The sequence below is a fragment of the Rhinoraja longicauda genome, chromosome 6, assembly GCF_053455715.1.
Source record: "Rhinoraja longicauda isolate Sanriku21f chromosome 6, sRhiLon1.1, whole genome shotgun sequence".
In the NCBI taxonomy this organism is placed as follows: domain Eukaryota; kingdom Metazoa; phylum Chordata; class Chondrichthyes; order Rajiformes; family Arhynchobatidae; genus Rhinoraja; species Rhinoraja longicauda.
The window spans coordinates 67,538,127-67,560,720 of record NC_135958.1 but is presented as its reverse complement, the minus strand read 5'-3'; the positions used below and the strand labels follow the sequence as shown (position 1 = coordinate 67,560,720).

The following is a 22,594-nucleotide window of genomic DNA, read 5'->3' as shown; positions in this document are numbered from 1 at the left end:
ATTGTCCCTAGTGCGTGGGATAGTGTCAGTGTGCGGGGATCGCTGGTCGGCATGAACTCGGTGAGCCGAAGGGCCTGTTTCTGCGCTGTATCTCTAAGCTAAACTCTAAACTAAAGCATAACAGTAACAACAGTACCGTACACCATCCATCTCCTCAAACTGGCACTCCCTCCAAGACCAGAATACTGTAGCTATTGTCTGCACCATCTCTTCAACATTACCTTCCAAATCTCTCATTGGTAACCAGCCTGAGGAGATAGCATCATCACCTGCAAGACCCAAACCATCCGGGCAGGACATACATTGCCGTTCCTTTGCTATTCTCTGGATAAAAATCCTATGATCCCGATCTAGGCACAGTGGGAGCAGCTTCACCATGTGGACTTCTTGAAGTGGCACCATGTGGACTGGAGCACTTCAAGAAGGTGTCACTCCTCTCTCTTTTGAGGCCAATTAGGGATTGAAAATAAACGCTGGACTTGACATCAGTTGGACAGAGGACAGATGTCTCACCTGCAGTTTAACCACCAAATTTCCCAGAAAATCATCCTGTTCGTTCTTTCGAGCTGCCTTCTTCACATCTTTGAACAGCCTGTAACATGATTCATGGTGGGCTTCAGACAGGATGAACTAACAGACATTGAACAATCAGTTGTGTCAAACACCACCTCTCGGTTCAGCATCCACTGAACTGTATTCAGTATCAGTATCTACTGTTCCCACCTGCTCAGCAATGTTACGCTCAGCTAGTTCAGTATCAGTAGGGATGGCCAAGGCAGAAATGGTCCAGACAACCTGAGGACTGGAAGAGGCTCCACGAGAGGCTTGAATGGAGGGTACGTTGGGATAGGGATAATGGAGAAAAGCCTTGCAGCTGAGAAATAGAGGGTGAGTTGGATTGGTATTTGAGGCAATATGGGGAGGACGGGACTGTTTGGATTGGGAAGAGAGAAATTGAACGTGGGCATGTTTCGGAAGTCAAGAAATTAGGAAGAGTTTAATGAGAAATGGATGAATACAGAGAGAAAGAAAACACATACACAAAGTGCTGGAGTAACTCGGGTCAGGCAGCATCTCTGGAGGCATGATTCAGATCGGGGTACTTCTTCAGAATATCGGGACTCTTGAGCCGGCATATGAAGAGTACTTTAGAATGAGTTTGATCAATTTAGGGAATCTTTGTTAGGAGTCAGAGTCATAGAACATGGAAACAGACCATTCGGCCCAACTCATCCATGCCAACCAAGATGCCCAACTATGCTAGTCCCACGTGTCGCATTTGGCCCATAACCCTCTAAACCTTTCCTAGCCATGTACCTGTTCAGGTGTTTTTTTAAATGTTGTTATTGTATCTGCCTCAACCACATCCTGTGGCAGCTCGTTCCATATACGTACCACTCTCTAACCTATTCATGTTCTCCAAAGATGTGGCCTGTCCCACTGAGTTACTCTGGCATTTTATGGTTTTTTAAAAAATGAATCTAAATCCAGTTTGACACAGTTCCTTTCTCCAGAGATGCAGCTCGGCTTACTGAATGTTTCCCACATTTTCCGTTCTCATTTCAGATCTCCAGCATCTGCAGTGTTTTGCTTCTCGAGATTATTTGACAAAGTTCCACATGGCTGACTGGTCAAGAAAGTAAATCCCACGGGAAGCAAAGGAGGAGAGGTATATTGGATCCACACTTAGCTCAGTTACTGGAGGTGAAAGATAATGGCTGAAAGGTGTTTTTGTGACTGGAAAGCTTTACCGGTGGAGTTTCACCAGGCACAGCACTGCCTCCTTGCCCCTGTGATACATGTTAATTATTTTGACTTTGATTTAAAGGGTTCACAGATGATGTAAACATTGGCCATGTGGTTGAATTTGAGAAGGAAAGCTTTCTCTGCAGGGAGACATCGAGGATCTATTCAGCTGCAATTTACTCCAGCGAAGAATGGGAAAAGCAACAGGGCAAGAGCTGGATAGCGTGTAGTGCAGATGATCAGAGGAGGGCATGTCTATAAATATTTAAAAGCAAAAAGATGGATTAGTAAGATGCTTACAAATATATATATTTTAAATATATACATACAGAGGCAGGTTATATCACAGCTTGAACACTGCGTACAGCTCTGGTCACCCTAGTATGGGAAAGATGTGGTTGCCCCGGGGAGGGTGCAGGGCAGATTATATTGTTTTATTTCCATTTGCATTGAACCTCTGGTGGCTCTCAGACCATTTTCACCAATCCCATTCCCCCACTTATCAACCTGTAAGCACCTCCCTCTCTCGTAACCATTGACACCACCCACCCATGACCAGCCCTCCCCCTGCACACATGCAGCCGTCAATAAGCCTGAGACCAGCCCTCCCACTGCACACATGCAGCGGTCACTGAGCCTGAGACCAGCCCTCCCCCTGCACACATGCAGCCGTCAATGAGCCTGCGACCAGCCCTTCCACTGCACACATGCAGCCGTCAATGAGCCTACTGACCCGCATGTCTTTGTGAAGTGCGAGGGAAACCAGAGCAGTGCATAAAAACCAATGCAGTCACAGGAAGAACCTGCACAGTGCACACAGACAGCACTCACTCATGAGCTGGGGTCACTGTGGTAGTGGGACAGGAGCTCTCGGCTGAACCCTGCCTTGTGTTATCTTTAAAAGTCACCATTCAATTGGCCGGGAATCAAACCCCATTACCAGCGCAGTCAACAAGCTTCTTACCCCTCAACAAATGGACATTTCAAAGATTGGACAGTTGTTACTGTGAAGATGGGTTGGATAAACTGGGGCTTTTGTATTCTTGGAATGGGGGCTTGCTGGCAATCTTATTTAAGATGCATACAATTGCATAAATTGGAAGGATCTATTTTGTTTAGCTGATGGATCAAAAACCAGGAGGCAGATGAGGAAAATTGTTCCTCCCAGAGGGTGGTAGGGTTTGGAGTTCACTACCTGAAAGGGTGGGGGGAGGAGGAGACCCTCGTCACATTTAACTGGTACTGGGATCTATTCTAGTAGACCCATGACCTGTTAGGGTGTGGACCAGTGCTGAAAGGTGAGTTAGGCTCACTGGCCTACGTTCGACCAGCGCCAAATATGTTGGGATGAATGGACTCCTTCTAAGTTGTACATTTTCTGGCAGACTTAAATTAATTTCCTGTCCAGAAAATGGGGGCAGTTGTTATGTTCTAAAGGCACTGAACCCAAGGATGTCTGTTATGAGACTCAGTGGAAGATGAGATGTGTCGACAATCAGGTTTGGACATCAAGTTTTTGTTGCCGAGGTGGGGTTGCAATAAGGTCTGGCTGTTCCGTATCCATCGGTCTCGTCGCAACCCACAAGCCCTTCTGCTCAACAACTCTCGTACAGAGCAGAGCGGCTCCCATTACCTCTTCAGCCCATGGATCCCGTGGATCTCAGCCAGTCGGATATTCACAGACTCCTCGTCATCCAGGTCCCTGAAAAACCATGAGAACATTATACTCAGAGGAATCTGTCCAAGGGCCTTGAAAACCAGGTCATCCATTACAGTAACAGGCTAGTTACACACGGCACAACCAAGCTGCGGGAGGGTGGGGGGAGGCGATGCTGAGGGAACTCCTCTGGAGCAGGTGCTGAGGAGGCTCCGTGTGGGTGTTGCTGAGGGAGGTCCCGTGCAGGGGGGGGGGGGGCATTGCTGAGGCAGCTCCCGTGCAGGGGGTGGGGGGGGGGGGGGCATTGTTGAGGGTGCTCCCCATGGGCGGTGTTGAGGAAGCTCCCCTGGGGGGGCCATTGCTGAGGGTGCACCCTTGGTCCGCCACTGATGGAGCTTCCCCCTGGACCAGTGCCGTGGGAGCTACGATCATCATGTTTTATCTCCCTTTATACACAAAATCTCCTCCCAGATTCCATCCCTCACATACTCACGCGGAGCAGCTCGCAGCAGCCAGTTAACCAACCGACCCGTACGTCTTTAGGCTGTGGGAGCACCTACAGGGAGAACGTGCAAACTCCACACAGACAGCACCCAGGGTCAGGATGGAACCCGGGATGCTGTAGCTGTGAATCAGTGAGTCTCCTCTCTGCACCACTGTGCTGCACTTTAACCCTTGAATGTTCATTACAAACACATCAACTTTGGCACAGTGCTGCACCAGTGAACCTGCACAAAACAAATATAGACCTAATCTTGAAGACGTCAGATAGCCTTATACCTCTTCAAAATCTGATAGAAACTAAAGTCACTGGATTTGTGGAGTTCATCAGAATGTAACATGAGACAAAGCCTGGCTTCAGAGGCAGGATAAGTAATAGTACATCACATCCATCAGACTACTACATCACATCCATCAGACTACAGTGTTTGCCCACACGTGTTCATAGTGAAAAAGACAAACTGTCCTGGGGACTGTTTCAATGGTGACACAAACTAAAAGGCTGCAGTTGCAGGAAACCTGAAATAAAAACAGAAAATGATTGACGCACCCAGCAGGTCAGACAGCGTCTGTGGAAAGAAACAGTTAATGTTCCAGCTCAGGTCAGGTCAGGAACCATTTGGAAAAAGGTATTTGTTCCGAAAGGTTCTCTATTTCTCCCTCTGCGGATGCTGCCTGACCTACTGAGTGTTTCTAGCATTTCCTGTTTGAATTACAGGCTCTCTGGTGCTGATTACAAGTACCGGTGAGGGCAAGAAGCAAACCTGGTGAATTTACAAAACCTTGGTTAACGAAGGACATTGAAGGTTTGATCAGGGAAAGGAAGGTGTGGGAAATTGGTATCGAACAAGACCTTTAATGTTTACAGGGGATATAGGCGAGAACTAAAGAAAGAAATTAGGACGAAATGGGGCCATGAAATGCCCTTGGCGAGATTAAGGAGAATCCTAAAACATATTATATTAATAACAAGAGGCTAGTAAGAGTTGGCACCTTCAGGGTATCAGAATCATAGTGAGAAAGTCACTATCAATATCTAAGAGGAATAGAGGCTGTCAAAGGATACAGCGGGACATAGAACAGCTGGAAGGTTATGCAAAGCGATGGCAGGTGGAATGGAATCTAATCCTGTTTTCTTTGTTCTGACTGAGTCGGGCACAGTGGGTTTAATATCCTTCTTTGCAGGATAAAAATAATTTCAACCCTGCAATCCTGAATGCTCTTTTACTGCTAAAAAAAAAGAACTGCAGATGCTGGTTTATACCAAAGATAGACACAAAATGCTGGAGTAACTCAGGCAGCATCTCTGGAGATATTGGACAGGTGACGTATCGGGTCTGAAGAAGGGTCCCGACCCGAAACGTCATCTAGCCAGTCATTCTGTAATCTGCGAATGTAATCTCCTCACCTTCCGAGCTTTGCGATCAGAATACTCACCACATTTCTATGTACAGTTCAGTATGATGGATATCCTTGACTTTCCTGAAAACAAAATTCAAGATTCAAGATTCAAGATTCAAGATAGCTTTATTTGTCATCCAAAAAAGTTTTTTGGACGAAATTCAGTCACCCACAGTCCAACAATAAAAGCACTAAAATAGGCAGATTACACAATAAAGCATTAAAATAGGCAAATTACACAACCCCAAATAACGGTAGTTGTCACTGCAGCAAATGGTAATGAAGTTAGTGATAGAAAATCTTTTCATCAGTCCGCGGGGAGCACCGTGGACCACTAGAGTGATGCCGCCAGCTCCGCTCACTGCCTCAAAGTGAACCTTCCATCTCTTTGCAAAAGGAAATAATTTGGCCAATGTCCACATTTTAACAGAGCCCAGAATTACACATTTATCCTTTTCTGTGCCCTCTTATTGTCATTCCAACTCTCTTCAATTGATGATAGTAGCGATAATTGTCCACTGATGGAGCTATAGGTTGTTCACTCAGACTTCATCCAGCTTTGGATACAAGTTTGTAGTGAGCTCGCCTGTCTTGCGGAGTGGAGTGGCTGAGGAACTATTGAAAATAAGCTGCTGCTGTAGTTGGCCTCAGCTCTACTGACATTAGAAAGATATAAAATCAACCAGTGATCCAGCGTCCCATCACCATTCAACACGGAGTGTGGTGACCAAGCGGGGAAGGAGGGAACACAGGCAGAATTGTAAAATATTCAGCATTACAGCGATAATAACAACAATATTAGTAATATTAATAACACTGTTTTGATATTATATGAATATTATTATACTATATTATACTAATATGTTATATCATATAATAATATAGATTGTATTGATATACAACATTATAATACTATAGATTAATATATCATATTATAATAAAACTAATATTTTGATATCAATGATATTAATAATATTTTGGCAATATTAATAATAACAATAATAATCATTATTCAGCAAAGGGAAGCATTATAAAATATTCGTCACCGTACGGCAGCAGAGTGTGGAGAGGGGGCAGGGGTGGGGATGACACAGGCAGCATTAAAACAGCTTCTTCGTCTTCCACAGTGGAAAGGTGCACAGATTAACACCTGGAAATACTGAACAGAGACCACAAACTCAAGTAGATGAAGGAAATGCCACTAAAATATTCAAATCAAAATAACTAAACATTTGGAGAAAAGTAAAAGGAGTCCAAGAGGAATTCCCAGAAGAACACCAACACAGAGAGATAGGAGCCCTCCCAGGTCCAGCTCTGTGTCAGGGTGATGAGAATAGAGTGGTATCGTCGATACTTACAGGAGGAAGGTTTCATTCCAGATGGGGTTTAGGGTCTGCCTCTTGACCTCTGTTTTCTGAATTTGATCCTGAGGGATTGCCTCCTTCATCATGGCTTTCTGTCGCCTCCTGGGAAGGGGGCTGTCCGATTTCTGGGCCTCCTCTTCTGGATGGTCTTCCGATCTCATCAGCCCCAGCAAACAGTAGGGGTCACTGAAGCCTGGAGAAGAGGGGCAACAGGAACGGCTGGATCAGAAGAAGCTGAGCACACTTTGATGCAATGTGAAGCAGGCACAGCAATGTCCATGGGGAATCTCCGGCCTCCATCCAAACCTGCTGCCCAGCATATACACATCTCTCACACACCAGGCAAAACTTATTGCTGAGCAAGTAATTCTCACCAGTACTAGCTGGATAATACCTCGTAAGAAAGGGTCACTTGATGATTATGAAATACCTTTAGTTTAGTTTAGTTTATTGTCACATGTACCGAGGTACAGTGAAAAGCTTTTGTTGCGTGCTAACCAGTCAGCGGAAAGACAACACATGATTACAATCGAGCCACAGTGTACAGATACATGATAAAGGGAATAACATGAATAACGTCCAATTTTAACATTGTTGAAATTCATTCTGCCTGGTAATGAGAATTCTCCCCTTTTCTCTGACGTCATTAGGACTCCACAGTTGCCACTGTCTCCCATATCAGTCTCCCTGTGGTTGAGGTTGCAATGAATACCCCCTCAGCTTTCCTCTCCCTGTACGTCGATCCTTCTACCTTCACCACACGGTGTTGAAATCAGATACGGGACAATGCCAACCTGCCCATCTCGCTTACAACCAAGGTAACATTCCCCCTCCCATTCTCCCCCTCTCTTCCCTGTGCCCCATCAGGTGCACACCGATTTTTTCCGACTATCTTGTCCCCTTTCCCCTTCTGTGACCCCTTCTTATACCTCTTCCTCTGGCTTCACATTCACTCTCCTTATCTTACACCCATTTGTCTCATTTTCATCTCGAGTCTTTGTCAATCCATCTGACAATCAAAAGGCCCTTATCTGTATCCACCTATCACTTCCTTGGCTTTGTCCCCCCCCACCACCCCCCCCCCTAATACAATCAGTCTGAAGAAGTGTCCCGACCTGAAACATCACCTGCCCATGTCCTCCTGTGATGTTGTCTGACCTGCTGAGTTTCTCCAGCATTTTGTGATTTTTTTTGTAAACCAGAATCTTCAGTTCCTGTTTCTTCATCCAATTTTGTTTCTCCATTCAGTGACTCCACAGGGAGTCATAGAGCTCCCACCCCACCCCAACACCCAGGAAACATCCAGCCAGGCCCAGTTAGTCTCAGTCCCAGCCCTGGAACATACAGTCAGGTTTAAACAGGAGGAGAGTGTGGGCAATGTAGGGGGGTCAAACCTTGTCTTCACTCCAGTCACAGGAGGCCTTTTTTAAAAATAGAACAGCTTTCAAATGCCGTGCAATGGGAAGAAGCATTCCCATAGAAAACTGTTTCCATCCCGGGCTGTGCAGCCTAGAGGTAGTGCATGTAAATGTTTCCTGCACCACTCTTGCACTTCACATCGGAACTGCACCCAATGTTTGGTTCTGATCCAAAACGCCGCTTGTCCATTCCCTCCACAGATGCAGCCTGACATGCTGAGTTACTCCGGCACTTTGTGTTTTCCTCAAGATTCCAGTATTTGCACTTTCTTCTGTCTCCAATGTTTTTGTGGTAGCTTCTATTTCTAGTTCCTCACAATTGCTATTCTCCATTTGTAAGCCCCAGCATCCTAGCTGTTCTTCCAGATCACTTTCTCAGCCTGCCCTGCACTGTCAGAGATCTAAGCACAAATCAGCCAGATCCCTCAGTTCCTGCTCCTTGTTTGGAAATGGGACGTTCAACTTTCTTTCTTCACTCTTCCTACTAAAATCTATTACTTTGCAGATCTCCCCAGTGAATGTCAGTTGCTGCTCCTCAGTCAATCCAGGCAGCTTGATGAGGTTGATCACTATTTCCCCTCGCTGCCTGCCACACCGGTCGGTACATGACCAGTGTCCCTTACTCTAGTACATTTACTGACATCCTTTGACTCCTGCTACACTCCTCACTGACCTTTTTGACCTGGTTTATTTTAAGCACTAACACGTCAGCCCGATAGCTCTTCCCTGCCCATGGTACAGCGGCCTGGAGCTTCAACTGGAAGCCTGGCCGTCTATTGGAACAGAATACTCACCAGTCGCATCCTTCCCAATAATCCCCTTGGCTTCCTTTACTGTCAGCTTCAGAAAGGGGGAGGGTGGCTGTGGGAGAGATGCAGAGAACAGGAGAAGATCAGTGCAAATGTCCTGGAAAACAACCACACTTTATGGAATAGGCCCCAGGGAGAGCAGAGAGAGTGAGGGAAGAGTGAGATTAGGATACAGAGAGTGATGGGGGACTGCATTTAGGGTTCAGGGAGTGAGATTAGGGAACAGAGAGTGATGGGGGACTGCATTTAGGGTTCAGGGAGTGAGGGTAGAGTGAGATTAGGGAACAGGGAGTGATGGGGGAGTGCATTTAGGGTTCAGGGAGTGAGGGTAGAGTGAGATTAGAGAACAGAGAATGATGGGGGAGTGCATTTAGGGTTCAGCCAGGGCCGTCTTTACAGCATTATGGGCCCCGGGCAAAGCAGTGTACTGGGGCCCCTACGACAACTACTCACAGGAATAAAAATGTAAATGGTCGATAAAATGGGGCCCCTATGCTCATGGGGTCCCGGGCAAGTGCCCATCAGGCCCATGCGTTAAGACGGCCCTGGGTTCAGGGAGTGAGGGTAGAGTGAGATTAGGGAACAGGGAGTGATGGGGGAGTGCATTTAAGGTCCAGGGAGTGAGGGTAGAGTGAGATTAGGGTCTAGGGAGTGAAGGAGAGTGAGATTAGGATTCAAGGAGTAATGGAAAAGTGGGATTTTGGACAATGGAGTGAAGGGAGAGTGAGAGTAAAGAGAGAGTGAGATTAGGGTACAGAGAGTGAGGGGAGAGTGGGATTATGGTACAGAGAGTGAGAGGAGAGTGAGATTAGGTCCAGGCAGCAAGGTGGACTTGGGAACTATTAAAGGGAACAGAGAGCGAGGGAAGAGTGAGGTCAGAGTTTTCAGAACCCAATCCCAGAGGTAAGGTAAACATTGAGGACAATAGTAACCTGGACAGATCGGCAGGCAATGCAAATACAGTTCAATCCAGAGAATTTTAACAGAAAAAATAAGGGGCAGAGCAGACCTAATGACATGGGTGCAAAGGGTGTAACTGATATCCCCACCCTTCGAACCGATTCTGATGCACTTTGACTAGGACCACTCAAAGACCTCCACATCATTCCAAATTGGACCCTGTGTCCCATTTGTGGCTTACCCTGTGGAGCAGGCAGCCACCCCCCCTACAATCAGTCTGAGAAAGGGTCACAACCCAAAACGCCACCTATCCATGTTCTCCAGAGATGCTGCCAGACCTGCTGAGTTACTCCAGCACTTGCAACTGCAGTTACTTGTTTCTACTTCAGCCTAACATGTTGCTTTTGAGCTCCATGCCCTTGTTTATGAATCACAACCCTCTGAGAGAAAACATTTCATCTGATCTCTGTCCTGAGTGGGTGACTTCATTTTATTTTTAAATGGCTACCGCTAGTTCTTGATTATCCCATAATTCACTCCACTCCACATCCTCCATGTCACGACACCTCAAGATTTAAAAAAATATATATTTTATATATTTTCAATCAAGTTAATGAGGTGGAATTTCTTTAGCCAGAGGGTGGTGAATCTGTGGACTTCATTGCCATGGACTGCTGTGGAGGCCACGTCATTGGGTATTTTTAAAGCAGAGCTGGATAGGTTCTTGATTAGTAATGGCTTCAAATGTTACGGGGAGAAGGCAGGAGAATGGGGTTGAGAGGGAAAAATAGACGATGATCCCCCACGACCGAACAATGAAGCAAACTCGATGGGCTGAATGGCCTAATTTTGCTCCTATTTCTAATGGTCTTTGGTCTAAGTCCCCTCTCATTCTTCTAGTCATAAGTGGATACATACCCTACCTGTCCAAACTTTCCTCATGAGGCAGCCCGCCTGTTCCAGATATCAATCTAGTAAACCTACACTGGACTGCTTTGAACACGGTAACATCCTTTCTTTTAAAAGATGACCAATATTGTTTGCAGTACTCCAGGCCTGGTGTGTGTCGCATGTAACTGAAGTATAACCTCCTGACTTTTGTATTCAATTACCCATTCAATCAACAATGTTCATTCTGTTCGCTGCAGCAAGTAAGAATTCCATTGTTCCAATCCCGGGGTATATGATGATTAAACACTGTTGACAACTTTCCTGATTACTTGTTGATCCTCCTTACTAGCCTCTGTGCATCAAACACCTGCACACCCAGATCCCTCTGCATCTCATGGCTCCACATCCTGTTGCTTCATCACCCTGGATGTGCCACCCTAGCCCCTTTCCCTGCTAAGTCGGGCCGTAGTTATAAAATTCATCAATTCCCTCCAAGGTCTCGCCCTTCCTCGTCCCAACCCTCTAACGCTCCCCAAATCTCCCTTCACATTCTGGCCTCTACATCTCTCTAATTGATGCACTAATGGCCTCTGTGCCTTCAGCTACCATGGCTCTGCGATACTCTCTGAAATCTCCTTGTAGCCAGAACTCCTTCCTCCTTTAACATCTACTTCTTTGAACATTTGAGGATGGAGATGAGGAGAAATTTCTTTAGTCGGAGGGTGGTGAATCTGTGGAACTCTTTGCCACAGAAGGCTGTGGAGCCCAAGTCAGTGGATATTTTTAAGGCAGAGATAGATAGATTCTTGGTTAGTACGGGTGTCAGAGGTTATGGGGTGAAGGCAGGAGAATGGGGTTAGGAGGGAGAGATAGATCAGCCATGATTGAATGGCGGAGTAGACTTGATGGGCCAAATGACCTAATTCTACTTCTTATGACCCACACCTTGGGCCATCTACACTCCTTGTGATGCTAAGCATCAAGGTATTTTCCTGATAACAATCTTGTGAAGTGCCTTGCCACTAAAGGTGTTACAGGAATGCAAGTTGTTAATTTTCAATTTACTTAAGTTATTGTTGTTCATCTGTCAAACCCTTGGAACAGGAACCCTACCCAGGGACAACAACATTTAAGGCTGCTCACCTTCAGGTCTCGAACCTGCTCCAGAATCACCTCATTTTCCGCTTTGTCTATTTGGAAAGCCTGGAGAGAGGATGCAGAAACGTGAGAAGAATTGTTGTGGGATAAAGTTCAAACTGTCCGTGCTCACAGTTGAAGAGCCAGAACAAAACAGAGAAAACTGCAGATGCTGGAATCTGAAAGAAAAACTGAACTGCTGGAAGATCACAACCAGTGAATCATCATTTGAGGAAAGGAAATGTCTCAGGTCAGGGATGTTAGGGATTTTAGGGATGTTAGGGATTTTCAACAGATGCAGCTTGACTGATCGAGTTATTTAGTTTTTTCTGCTTTTGTTTGGGACGGTGATAATTCTTCTGTGTTTGCTCATGGGTACGATCCACATGAATACAACCCTTGCAGCATTTGAAGCTTAAACTGCACTGCACCCAATGATTTTTGTGAGTTTATTCATTCTGAGCTTGAAAATCCCATGTAATTCAATAAAACATAGTATTAACCAGTGTGACATTTCAAATACTTAATCTCCAACCTCCCTTGAGAGCAGTGACAGGTGGGCCACGGGACACCTCGACACAGTGACTGGTCTCTGGGATGTTTCAACGTTATAAATGGGTTCTTTGATGTCTAGACACTGTAAATGGGTTCTGGGATATCTAGACACTAACTGGGCGGTGGGACATCTACACACTGACTTGGCTCTGAGACATCTAGACACACTGTGACTGGGTGGGCTGTGGGATATCTGAACACTGGCATATCTAGACACTGATTGGGCTATGGGACATCTAAACACTGTGGCTGAACTGTAGGATTTTTAGACACTGGAGACGGACTCTGGGATGTCCAGACACTGTGAGTGACCTCTGGGATGTCTAGACACCATAACTGGGCTGTGGCCTATTAAGAGGCTCTCTGGACTCTCTATCAATGCACATTCATTTTCATTTCATCCATTAAACCCTCTGGAGAAACATTCACCATCTTCTGGTAGGAGAGAGGTTTCAGTTAGTTTACTCACATTCTGCAGGTACTGCAGCAGGTCCTTCTTGTTTTCACAGTGACGGACTTCTGGTTTACCGCAGCCGTGGATAACTGTGTACAGGGCCTCCTCGTACAACAGTCTCAGCTGCACAGAAGAAAGCAACAGCACAATTAGAAATTGAAAGTGAGAGTGCTGGGAACAACAAGCCAGTCAGGCAGCATCTGTGGAGAGAGAAACTGAGTTAACGTATCAGGTCCAGGACCAGTCATCCGAACCGTGCAAGGTTATAAACGAAACACGTTAAAGTTGCAGAGGAGGAATCAATAGAACAAAGGGAGGTTTAGATTTATTATTGTCACGTGTACTGCATGATATCCAAACAAATCAGATATACCACACATAAATACAATTGAGTCATGTTCAAGTACAATAGGAAGAGCAAAAGGGGAGATAGAGTGCAGCATGGTAGGACATCAATTCCATAAACAGAGTCCAGGGTCCACAGTGGATAGAGGTGAATCGCACAGTACCCCGGCTTATGTAAGGACCATTCAGAAGCCTGACAACAGAGAGGAAGAAGCCGAGTCTGGTGGTGCACATTTTCAAGATTTTCTAACTTTTGGTCAACGGGCAGTGGGTCGTCAGGGAGATGGCGGCCCATTGAGTCTCTGCTGGTTCTCAAAACAATCCCATTCCCCACAGATTTTCCATACCTCTCCACCTTCTCACCAGCTCCCCCCAGATTCCATCACTCGCCTACACACCAAGGGAAATTTACATTGGTCATTTAAGCTCCAAGCAGCATGCCTTTGGAATTGGGAGGAAATCAGAGCAAACTCATGCAGGCTCAGGGAGAGTGTGTAAAGTCTACCCAAGGTCAGCATTGAACCCAGGTCGTTAGCGCTGAGAGACAGCAGCTCTACCAGTTGTGCCGATCGACACCTGAGCGTCTGTTCAGATGTAATTCAGACAAATATCTAGAGGGCTTGGCTGCACCAGCAAATCTAATTCAGTGCCCATGCAAACCCCAGATTTCTAATCTACACATAGTTTATCGACCAACGTTTCTGATATACTGCTGAAGATAACCCATTGGGCGGCACAGTGGTGCAACAGTAGAGTTGCTGCCTGGCAATGCCAGAGACCCAGGTTCAATCCTGACTATGGGTTCTGTCTGTCTGGAGTTTGTACGCTCACCCTGTGATCAAGTGGGTTTTCTCTGGGTGCTCTGGTTTCCTCCTACATTCCAAAGACGTGCAGGTTTCTAGGTTAATTGGCTTCTCTAAATTGTAGGTTGTCCTTAGTATGTAGGACACAGCTGGTGTACGGGAATCGCTTGTCGACGCGGACTTGGAGGGACGAAGGGCCTGTCCTCCACGCTGTATCTTTAAACCTGTTGCGGCCTCCTCCCACATGAACTGCAATGTTCCTTGTGACCCGACTGTTAGTCAACCAGCTTTATCTTCCCCACATCAGATACTTTACTAACCACCAAGTATTTTTAGAACAAGTTTTAACTCTTATAATTTTTCATCTCAAATCCTCACAACCATGGATCTGGAGACCAATCCTTAATTCCCAAGACACTGTACCATGTATGTAGGCTTTGGTAATTTTACTCTAAGCTTTAGCTGCTGAGTGGCAAGTAACATTCAGGCCACACAAGCAATGGGGAGTGACCGTCTTGAATAATAATAATAATAGCAACTTTGGAAAGGAAGTCTGCTACGTAGTCCCTCAAATCTCTTCTCTCCTGTGAAGAGATGAGGCTGACCTTGAGCTCGACTTGATCTAAAACACCCCATACTTTCGGGTTAACAAAAATTATTCATGTTTAACTGTTTGAAATAAATAATATAATTTCTCCACTGGATTACCCAGTTAACATTTTAGGCATCTTCCTTCTTCCTACTGAGTTGTGGCTAATCCAGATGACAGCAATCCAGATTGGAAAGGTTGCCAAGTTTGCTGGGTAGCTGTGCTGAGTGAGGTGAAGTCATGCCTGGGTATCAGTCTCCCTAACCAAAGCTACAAAGATAGAAGGCTGAAAAGAAACTGTTCTGACCCTCATCAACCATCTGTACCTCCCACTGGAAGGTATTCCCATTGACATAAAACTTACGGACCAGCAAATCAGTGCAGGTAAGGGCAGGTAGGGGACTGGAAGTGAGCAGGTAGGGGGGTGGACAGAAGCTTGTATGCCATATAGTCCAATATATCTTGTCTGACACTTCCTCGATACACACTGTAAACTGTGTTTGTATTTCTCCAATAGCAATTCGTACCATGTGTTCATCCCATCAAACTTGATGGTGAAAGGTAAATGGTCAATCCACAAGGCAGACCACGGGATTGCCACACATCTACCACACTGCCCACGAGGCAGACCACTGGCCAGTCCACTGCATGGACCACCACACAGCCCCATAAGATTGCCCACTGGGGTTCAATCCTGACCTCTAGTGCAGTCTGTATGGAGTTTGCACATTCTCCACGTGATTTCATCCGGGTGCACTGGTTTCCACCCACATCCCAAAGATATGTGGGTCTGTAGGTTCATTGGCCTCTGTAAATTGCCCATCGTGGATAAGAAAATGGGATAATATAAAACTAGTGTGAATGGGTCATCGATGGTCGGCATGGACTCAGTGGGCCAAAGGGCTTATACCCATGCTGCATCTCTAAATTAAATTAGACATCAGTAACCAGCTGTTGTTCCAGCCCAGTTCCCTGCCTTCAGTAAACTGCAGAGATGCTCCACACTCACACTGCAGCTGGTGTATTCCTGCCACTGGAGGCAGTGTTGTGGGCTGACCTCAGTGTCACCTGTAGCATCACCAGCCTAAACATACTGTGAAAAATTGTAGCTCAAAACAGAATAGCTAACCTTTTAGAGATTTGGATGATAAAATATAGAAGTATGGGTAACTGTACTTGGTCTAAGTATTTTAAGTAAACAGTTTACAGTGACTCTGCAACTTTTCATATGAGAAAAGTGTACCTTTTGGAATATCAAAATTCAAGAAACCGCAGATGCTGGAATCTTGAACAAAACGCAAAGTGCTGGAGGAACTCAGCAGGTCAGGCAGTTTGATGGTGTCTGACCCATCGACTTCCTTCAGCACTTTGTGTTTTATATGGAGAATATTTCCCCAGAAATGCATTAAAACATTACAAGACATCGTTTTGATTGTGCAGGAAATGACTATTTTATACCTCTCCCAATTGCTTTGTCCATTAGCTTTACAATTACGGAATTACCATTACCCCCATTGCAAGAGCCGTATTATTGCTGTTGTTAATGACAGGGAAATTGAATGAATTATGCCAAGCAGACCAAAACTGTGTGGCCTGTTGGGCCATAGATCAGAATATAACCAGGCAGTTATACCAAGGCTGCTGTGTTACAGGACGGAGAATGATGGAACAGAATCATAAAGGATGGAGGGACTGCGACGATCAGCGAAGCCCCACAGAGATTGATATGAGTTGTACCTGCGTGGATCATTAAGCACTCGACGCCAGTGCTGGAGAGGGGGCAGTGAGCAGGATGTGGTGATGGGGCAGTGCTTCAGGTGACCAACATTCTTCACATGTTTAAACTATAATGTTTTATTCTTAATGTTTTAATGTTTTATGTTTTATTCTTAATTTTTACTGTGTGTCATGTTGCAAGCACCAAGCACCAAGGCAAATTCCTTGTATCTATACATACTTGGTTAATAAAATTTATTCAATTCAATTCAATTCAATTCAATTCAACATCACTCACACACAGAAGATAGACAAAATGCTGGAGTAACTCCAGCAGGTCAGACAGCATCTCTGGAGACAAGGAATAGGTGACGTCAGGGAGAGGGAAACTATATGGATGAGAAGATACAGAACAAAGCAGAACCTGCATCGATGGCTCAGAAAAGGTGGAGCCCACAATGGTCCATTGTTGGCTGGAGAAGAGGTGATAACGAAGGGATACAAACAGTGCAATTAGCGAGAGGACTAGGGTGGGGGATGGATGGAGAAAGAGGGAATGCAAGGGTTACTTGAAGTTAGAGAAATCAAATATCATGCTGGTGGGTTGTCAGCTGCCCAAGCAAAATATTGTTTGTAAGTTAATTTGGCTTCTGTAAATTGTAAATTGTCCCTAGTGTATAGGATAGTGCTACGTACGGGGTTACTGCTGGTCGGCGCGGACTCGGTAGGCTGAAAGGCCTGTTTCCGCCCTGTATCTCCAAAGGCTAAAGTAAAATCTAAAGATGCTGCCTGACTCACTGAGTTACTCCAGCATTTTGTGTCTATCTTTGGTGTAAACCAGCATCTGCAGTTCCTTCTTACTTACTCACACACAAGTTGACACTGAATATGGAAACAGCAAATGTCAGGAAAGCGAAGACTGAAGCAGCAACTGAACGAGATGTTTCATCCTGAAACCCAGCCCCAAGAAACTGATGCCACTTGCCGTTTTCTCCCTAATGTGATAAAATGCAGAAGCAAGGTTTTGCAAGTTCCTACTGACTGCAGTAGAGTTAACATCAGATCTCCTGCTGCTCACAGAGCCGTTCAGATTGAGCGGAAATGCAGCAAGAACTCAGCCGTTGAGGCAGCATCCTTGGAGAGAGAACCCAAGGTGATATTTCCTCAGTTCTCTCTCTCTCTCTGCTGCCTGACCCACTGAGCATTCGCACTATTTTCCATGTCTATTTCCAATTTTTAGCATCTGCGTATTGATTCACAAGAAACCCCCCAACTCTTTTTTAGAATTGTGCTGTGGGATCTTTTGCATCCTTTAACCATGGGACAGGTGCTGTGACAGTACCGTGCTGGGCTGGGCTGGGAAACACTGCCTGGATCATGTGCTTGAGCCTCTGGACTGATGCTTCCGCCAATAATCAGAAAGAAGAGTGACAGTGTTGGACCCTGAGTGATTCCTTAATGCCATCTGGATTTTTCACAGATGCAGAATTGCCGATTGTCCGCTGTAATGGAATAAGGGAGTTAATATGTACAGTACTATTGAAGAAACACCCAGTAAACATCCACTGCACAATCACTAAGAAAGGACACAAAATACAGAATACCGTGGGGTGGAACAGTGGCACCGCAATAGAGTCGCTACCTTAGGGGGCGGCACTGTGGCGCAATGGTAGAGTTGCTGCCTTACAGCACCAGAGACCTGGGTTCGATCCTGACTACCGGTGCTGTCTGTACGGAGTTTCTATGTTCTCCCTGCGACCATAGAACGGAGATGAGGAAGAACTTTTTCAGTCAGAGAGTGGTGAAGGTGTGGAATTCTCTGCCTCAGAAGGCAGTGGAGGCCAGTTCGTTGGATGCTTTCAAGAGAGAGCTGGATAGAGCTCTTAAGGATAGCGGAGTGAGGGGGTATGGGGAGAAGGCAGGAACGGGGTACTGATTGAGAGTGATCAGCCATGATCGCATTGAATGGCGGTGCTGGCTCGAAGGGCTGAATGGCCTACTCCTGCACCTATTGTCTATTGTCTATTGACCCTTGTGGCTTTTCTCCGAGATCTTCGGTTTCTCCCCACTCCAAAGATGTACAGGTTTGTAAGCTAATTGGCTTGGTATAAATGTTAATTTGTCCCTAGTGTGTAGGGTAGTATTAATGTGCAGGGGTCACTGGTCGGCACAGACTCAGTGGGCCAAAGGGCCTATGTTTGCGCTGTACCTCGAAACTAAACTAAAAACTTACAGCACCAAAGACCCGGGTTCAATCCTGACCTCCGTACATTCTCCCTGTGACCTCATGGGTTTCCTCCAGGTGCTCCGGTTCCCTCCCACATTGAAAGACATGCACGTTTGCAGTTTAATTAGCCTCCGTGAATTGTCCTTATGTGTAGGATGCGAAAGTGGTATAACATAGAACTAGTGTAGGGGTGATCGCTGGTTGGTGCGGATTCGGTGGCCCGAAGGGCATGTGTCCACAACGTATTACTAAATTAAAATAAAATGGTTCACAAAACACTATTCAAATGTGTAATTCTCCAATGTATTCAAAAAGCTTCTATTAGAAGAAAGGTCAGTAGAAAAAAACAGAGCAACATCAATGTACAGTATCTCTAAAACTAAACTAAACTAAGATTTGTTTCAACCACGTGAAACACAAACTCGGTCTACAACAGATTCGGTCCGTTATCACCAAGATCTATTATAAAGAGGTCCATATTACCAAGGGTTTTCTGTGTTCTGCAGGGAGCAGGGTGCTTGGAAGTGTGACTGATGGTAAACCTGAGGGATAACTCAAAGAACAAGCAATGATGGTTTATGAAAGTACTATTGACTACTTCAAGTAGGTGCTATTGTTCACCATGATTGGCCTGCACACTCTGGCCTCTATGCAGAAACATAGAAACATAGAAAAATAGGTGCAGGAGTAGGCCATTCGGCCCTTCGAGCCAGCATCGCCATTCTATATGATCATGGCTGATCATCTAAAATCTGTACCTCGTTCCTGCTTTTTCCCCATATCCCTTGATTCCTTTAGCTCTAAGAGCTAAATCTAACTCTCTCTTGAAAACATCCAGTGAATTGGCCTCCACTGCCTTCTGTGGCAGAGAATTCCACAGATTCCCAACTCTCTGGGTGAAGAAGTTTTTCCTCATTTCAGTCCTAAATGGCCTACCCCTTGTCTCTTAAACTGTGACCCCTGGTTCTGGACTCTCCCAACATCGGGAACATTTGTCCTGCACCTAGCCTGTCCAATCCTTTAAGAATTTTATATGTTTCTATATGTTCTCCTCTCATCCTTCTAAATTCCAGTGAACACAAGTCCAGTCGACCCATTCTTTCATCATAGGTCAGTCCCGCCTTCCTGGGAATTAACCTGGTGAACAGCACTCCCTCAATAGCAATTATGTCCTTCCTCAAATTAGGAGACCAAAATTGCACACACACTCCAGGTGCGGTCTGAAAGGAGCTTGTTGATGGTCAGACACCGCTGGATCAGTAAGGCCCCCGGTGTACCCAGACCCTGCAAAGCCCAGGGTATGCCGAAGATGGCCACTGCACCCATAACCCCACCCCTTCCAGTGGTGGAGCTTCGTCACACTGGGATACCCCGTTATCGAGCTGGAGAACATTCCTCACCCACCCTGTGCTCCTGAAAGGGACCCTTGAACCTCTACATTAGTAGGGGGAGCAACATTCAATTATTCTTTATTTTTCTATTTTTGTTATCATTTTAAAAATTATTGCTTGGAATTTTAATATGTTTTTCATTTTAGTTTGGAATAGATTTTATTCCTTTCATCATTCAAAGCCAGTTAAGTCGTTATTTTAAATGTCCCTCCATACTGAGGCCTTGTCAGCACTGAAGCCTCACTGGAGCCTCTCAGGCAAGGGAACGGGTTGCTCAGTGCTCTGGGCTTGTTGCATAACGTGGGTCCAGAAGTTTGCATTTTACACTAGACAAACGTACACACTTATACAAAATGTGAATGAAGGAACTGCTGATGCTGGTTTATACCGAATACAGACACAAAATGCTGGAGTAACTCAGCGGGTCAGGCAGCATCTCTGGAGAGAAGGAATGGGTGACATTTTGGGTTGAGACCCTTCTTCAGACTTTGAAGAACCTTCTGTCTTTTGTTTAGTGTCTCTCTTCAGTGCATACATATACACTACTGAAAAAGATGCAGACGTTCGCACATGCACACGCACACACACGCACACAGATTTACCTCTGCACTGCTCAAATGAGTATGTTCTATCTTCCCACTTGGTGCTTGTGGCTCCATCTGTAGAATAAAGTTACACCAATCAGTAAGATCGATCTTTGAACCGTATTAACCGATGTAAAGGATCTGCACAGGGCTCTGTAGAAGGGCTTCCTCCAGCACAACATCCATCCAACATAAACCTGTTTACCTGAGCGCAGCACTCATCAGCACCTAACCTGAACAAAATTTTTGTGCTTGGACCCAAACATTTCCCTGGGTCTTTTCAGTACTTCCAATGGTGAAAGGCCTGGATAGAGTGGATGCAGAGAGGATGTTTTGAGGCAACAAGGAGCTGAAAGCTGCTTCCAGGTTGGTATCACTGTGAGAGGAAACAAAGCCCATTCCTACTCTCCAGAGGTGTTGCCTGTCCTGCTGAGTTACTCCAGCTTTTTGTGTCTATCTTCACCTTGAACCTATGCCTTCTGATTCCCCTATCCTGGGGAAAAGACTGTGCATTCACTCCATCTATTCTCCTCATGATTTTATACATCTCTGTAAGATCACCTTTCAGTCTTCTGCGCACCATGGAACAAAGTCCAAGTTTGCCCGACCTGCTGCTGCTAAAACTCCTAATCTTCCTGACCCCTCACGTGACGGAACCAGGCTGGGGATTGACCTGCAGAAGTTTACCCATTGAGTTCCCCACTGAAATCATCTCCTCATATCTTGAAGAATTTCTCCAGCATGTCTTGATCGGTTCATGAATGTTAAAAGTTAAATTTGTGCTGAGGGTAACAAGAGTCGACCATTTAGCCCACCATTTGGTTACATAAGAATGAGCCAACGAAGATCTACCCTGAATCAGGTTCTATAATTGTCTGTAATTTTCTGCTCTCCATTCGGTCTTTCTCTATATTTGTTCCTTCCAAGGGGCGGCACAGAGGTTAAATGGCTTCTGTAATATTTTTTATTGCCCCTAGTGTATAGGATAGTGCATGGACTCAGTGAGCCAAAGGGCCTGTTTCCACTCAGTATCTCTAAAGTCCAAAGTCTAAATTCTTAAGTTCTATTTACCTATTGGCATCAAGAGATCAGCAGATAATATAGTTTAGTTTATTATCACGTGAATCGAGGTACAGTGAAAAGCTTTTTGTTGTCTGCTATCCAAGTCAGCGGAAAGGCTGTACATGATTACAATCGAGCCGTTAACAGTGCATAGATACAGGGTAAGGGGAATAACGATTTGTGCAAGATAAAGCCCAGTAAAGTCCGATTAAAGATAGTCCGAGCATCTACAATAAGGTAGATGGTAGCTCGGGACCACTCTAGTTGTTGATAGGATGGCCCAGCTATCATCAGGCAGCTGAACCATTCTATCAACATTAGTCTTCATTCTCACACACAATACACCTGGTTAGTGCTCAACCAATATACCAAGAGATGTTAAATTCCAGAGTAGCTACCCAACCGAGGCGTAGGCCTATCTGTTTTCCTCTCGCCCGAGACATTAGACCGCGTAGTAGCAGAGAGATCTTATTGCCTGCATTCTGAATCTACAGCCAAAGTCCAACAAGCACGTCCCCAAGGATGGCCAGGCTTTCCCCTACCACCCAATATCTCTTCCCCAAACAAAAGCCTGCGACTCAATACTCAGCCTGAACAGCACGAAGCAGGATTGCCGGTATACAGTAACTTACTCTGATGAGGCTGGCTCTGTCAGATGGATGTAAGGAAAGGAGTGGCTCTTCTTAGAATCGACGGCAGTGAAAAAGGCAGTCAACCTATGCCGACCACAGCTTCTTCAATGTGGGGTCACATCTACTGATGAGGAAAGTAGAATTCATTTTAGTAAGCGGCCAACAGACCCACTGTCGGTTTGAAATGAAGGCAGCTCGTCGAATTCTCAGGCTTGTGACATACTTTCCAGCATCAGCGGAAACCACAAACCTATCTTTGCCGAAACGCTCAGCTGCATAGGAAATGTCGACTGCACACTCGATGCTAAGCACATGTCACACATGGGGAGGGGTGAGGAAAGGTTGCAAACTGTACCTTCCTGCTATTGATCAACCGACTGGAGGAAACGTCTATTGCCTAATTTCCTTACTT

At 45.5% G+C, this 22,594-nt stretch overlaps 1 protein-coding gene across 1 annotated transcript in view; it reads right to left on the bottom strand.

Moving 5' to 3' along the window:
- The window catches only part of unc13d (unc-13 homolog D (C. elegans)), a 62,602-nt gene extending 40,318 nt beyond the window's left edge, over positions 1-22,284 (bottom strand). Inside the window, exons 1-9 of the mRNA XM_078401860.1 lie at positions 22,183-22,284; positions 20,507-20,563; positions 12,849-12,956; positions 11,831-11,890; positions 8,882-8,948; positions 6,664-6,862; positions 5,342-5,386; positions 3,380-3,448; positions 514-592 (exon numbers count right to left, since the gene is read on the bottom strand). Of these exons, the coding sequence (XP_078257986.1) occupies positions 514-592; positions 3,380-3,448; positions 5,342-5,386; positions 6,664-6,862; positions 8,882-8,948; positions 11,831-11,890; positions 12,849-12,956; positions 20,507-20,563 (684 nt within the window). The 5' untranslated portion in view covers positions 22,183-22,284. The remainder of the gene's footprint in view (positions 1-513; positions 593-3,379; positions 3,449-5,341; positions 5,387-6,663; positions 6,863-8,881; positions 8,949-11,830; positions 11,891-12,848; positions 12,957-20,506; positions 20,564-22,182) is intronic.
- Positions 22,285-22,594: the final 310 nt, after the last annotated feature.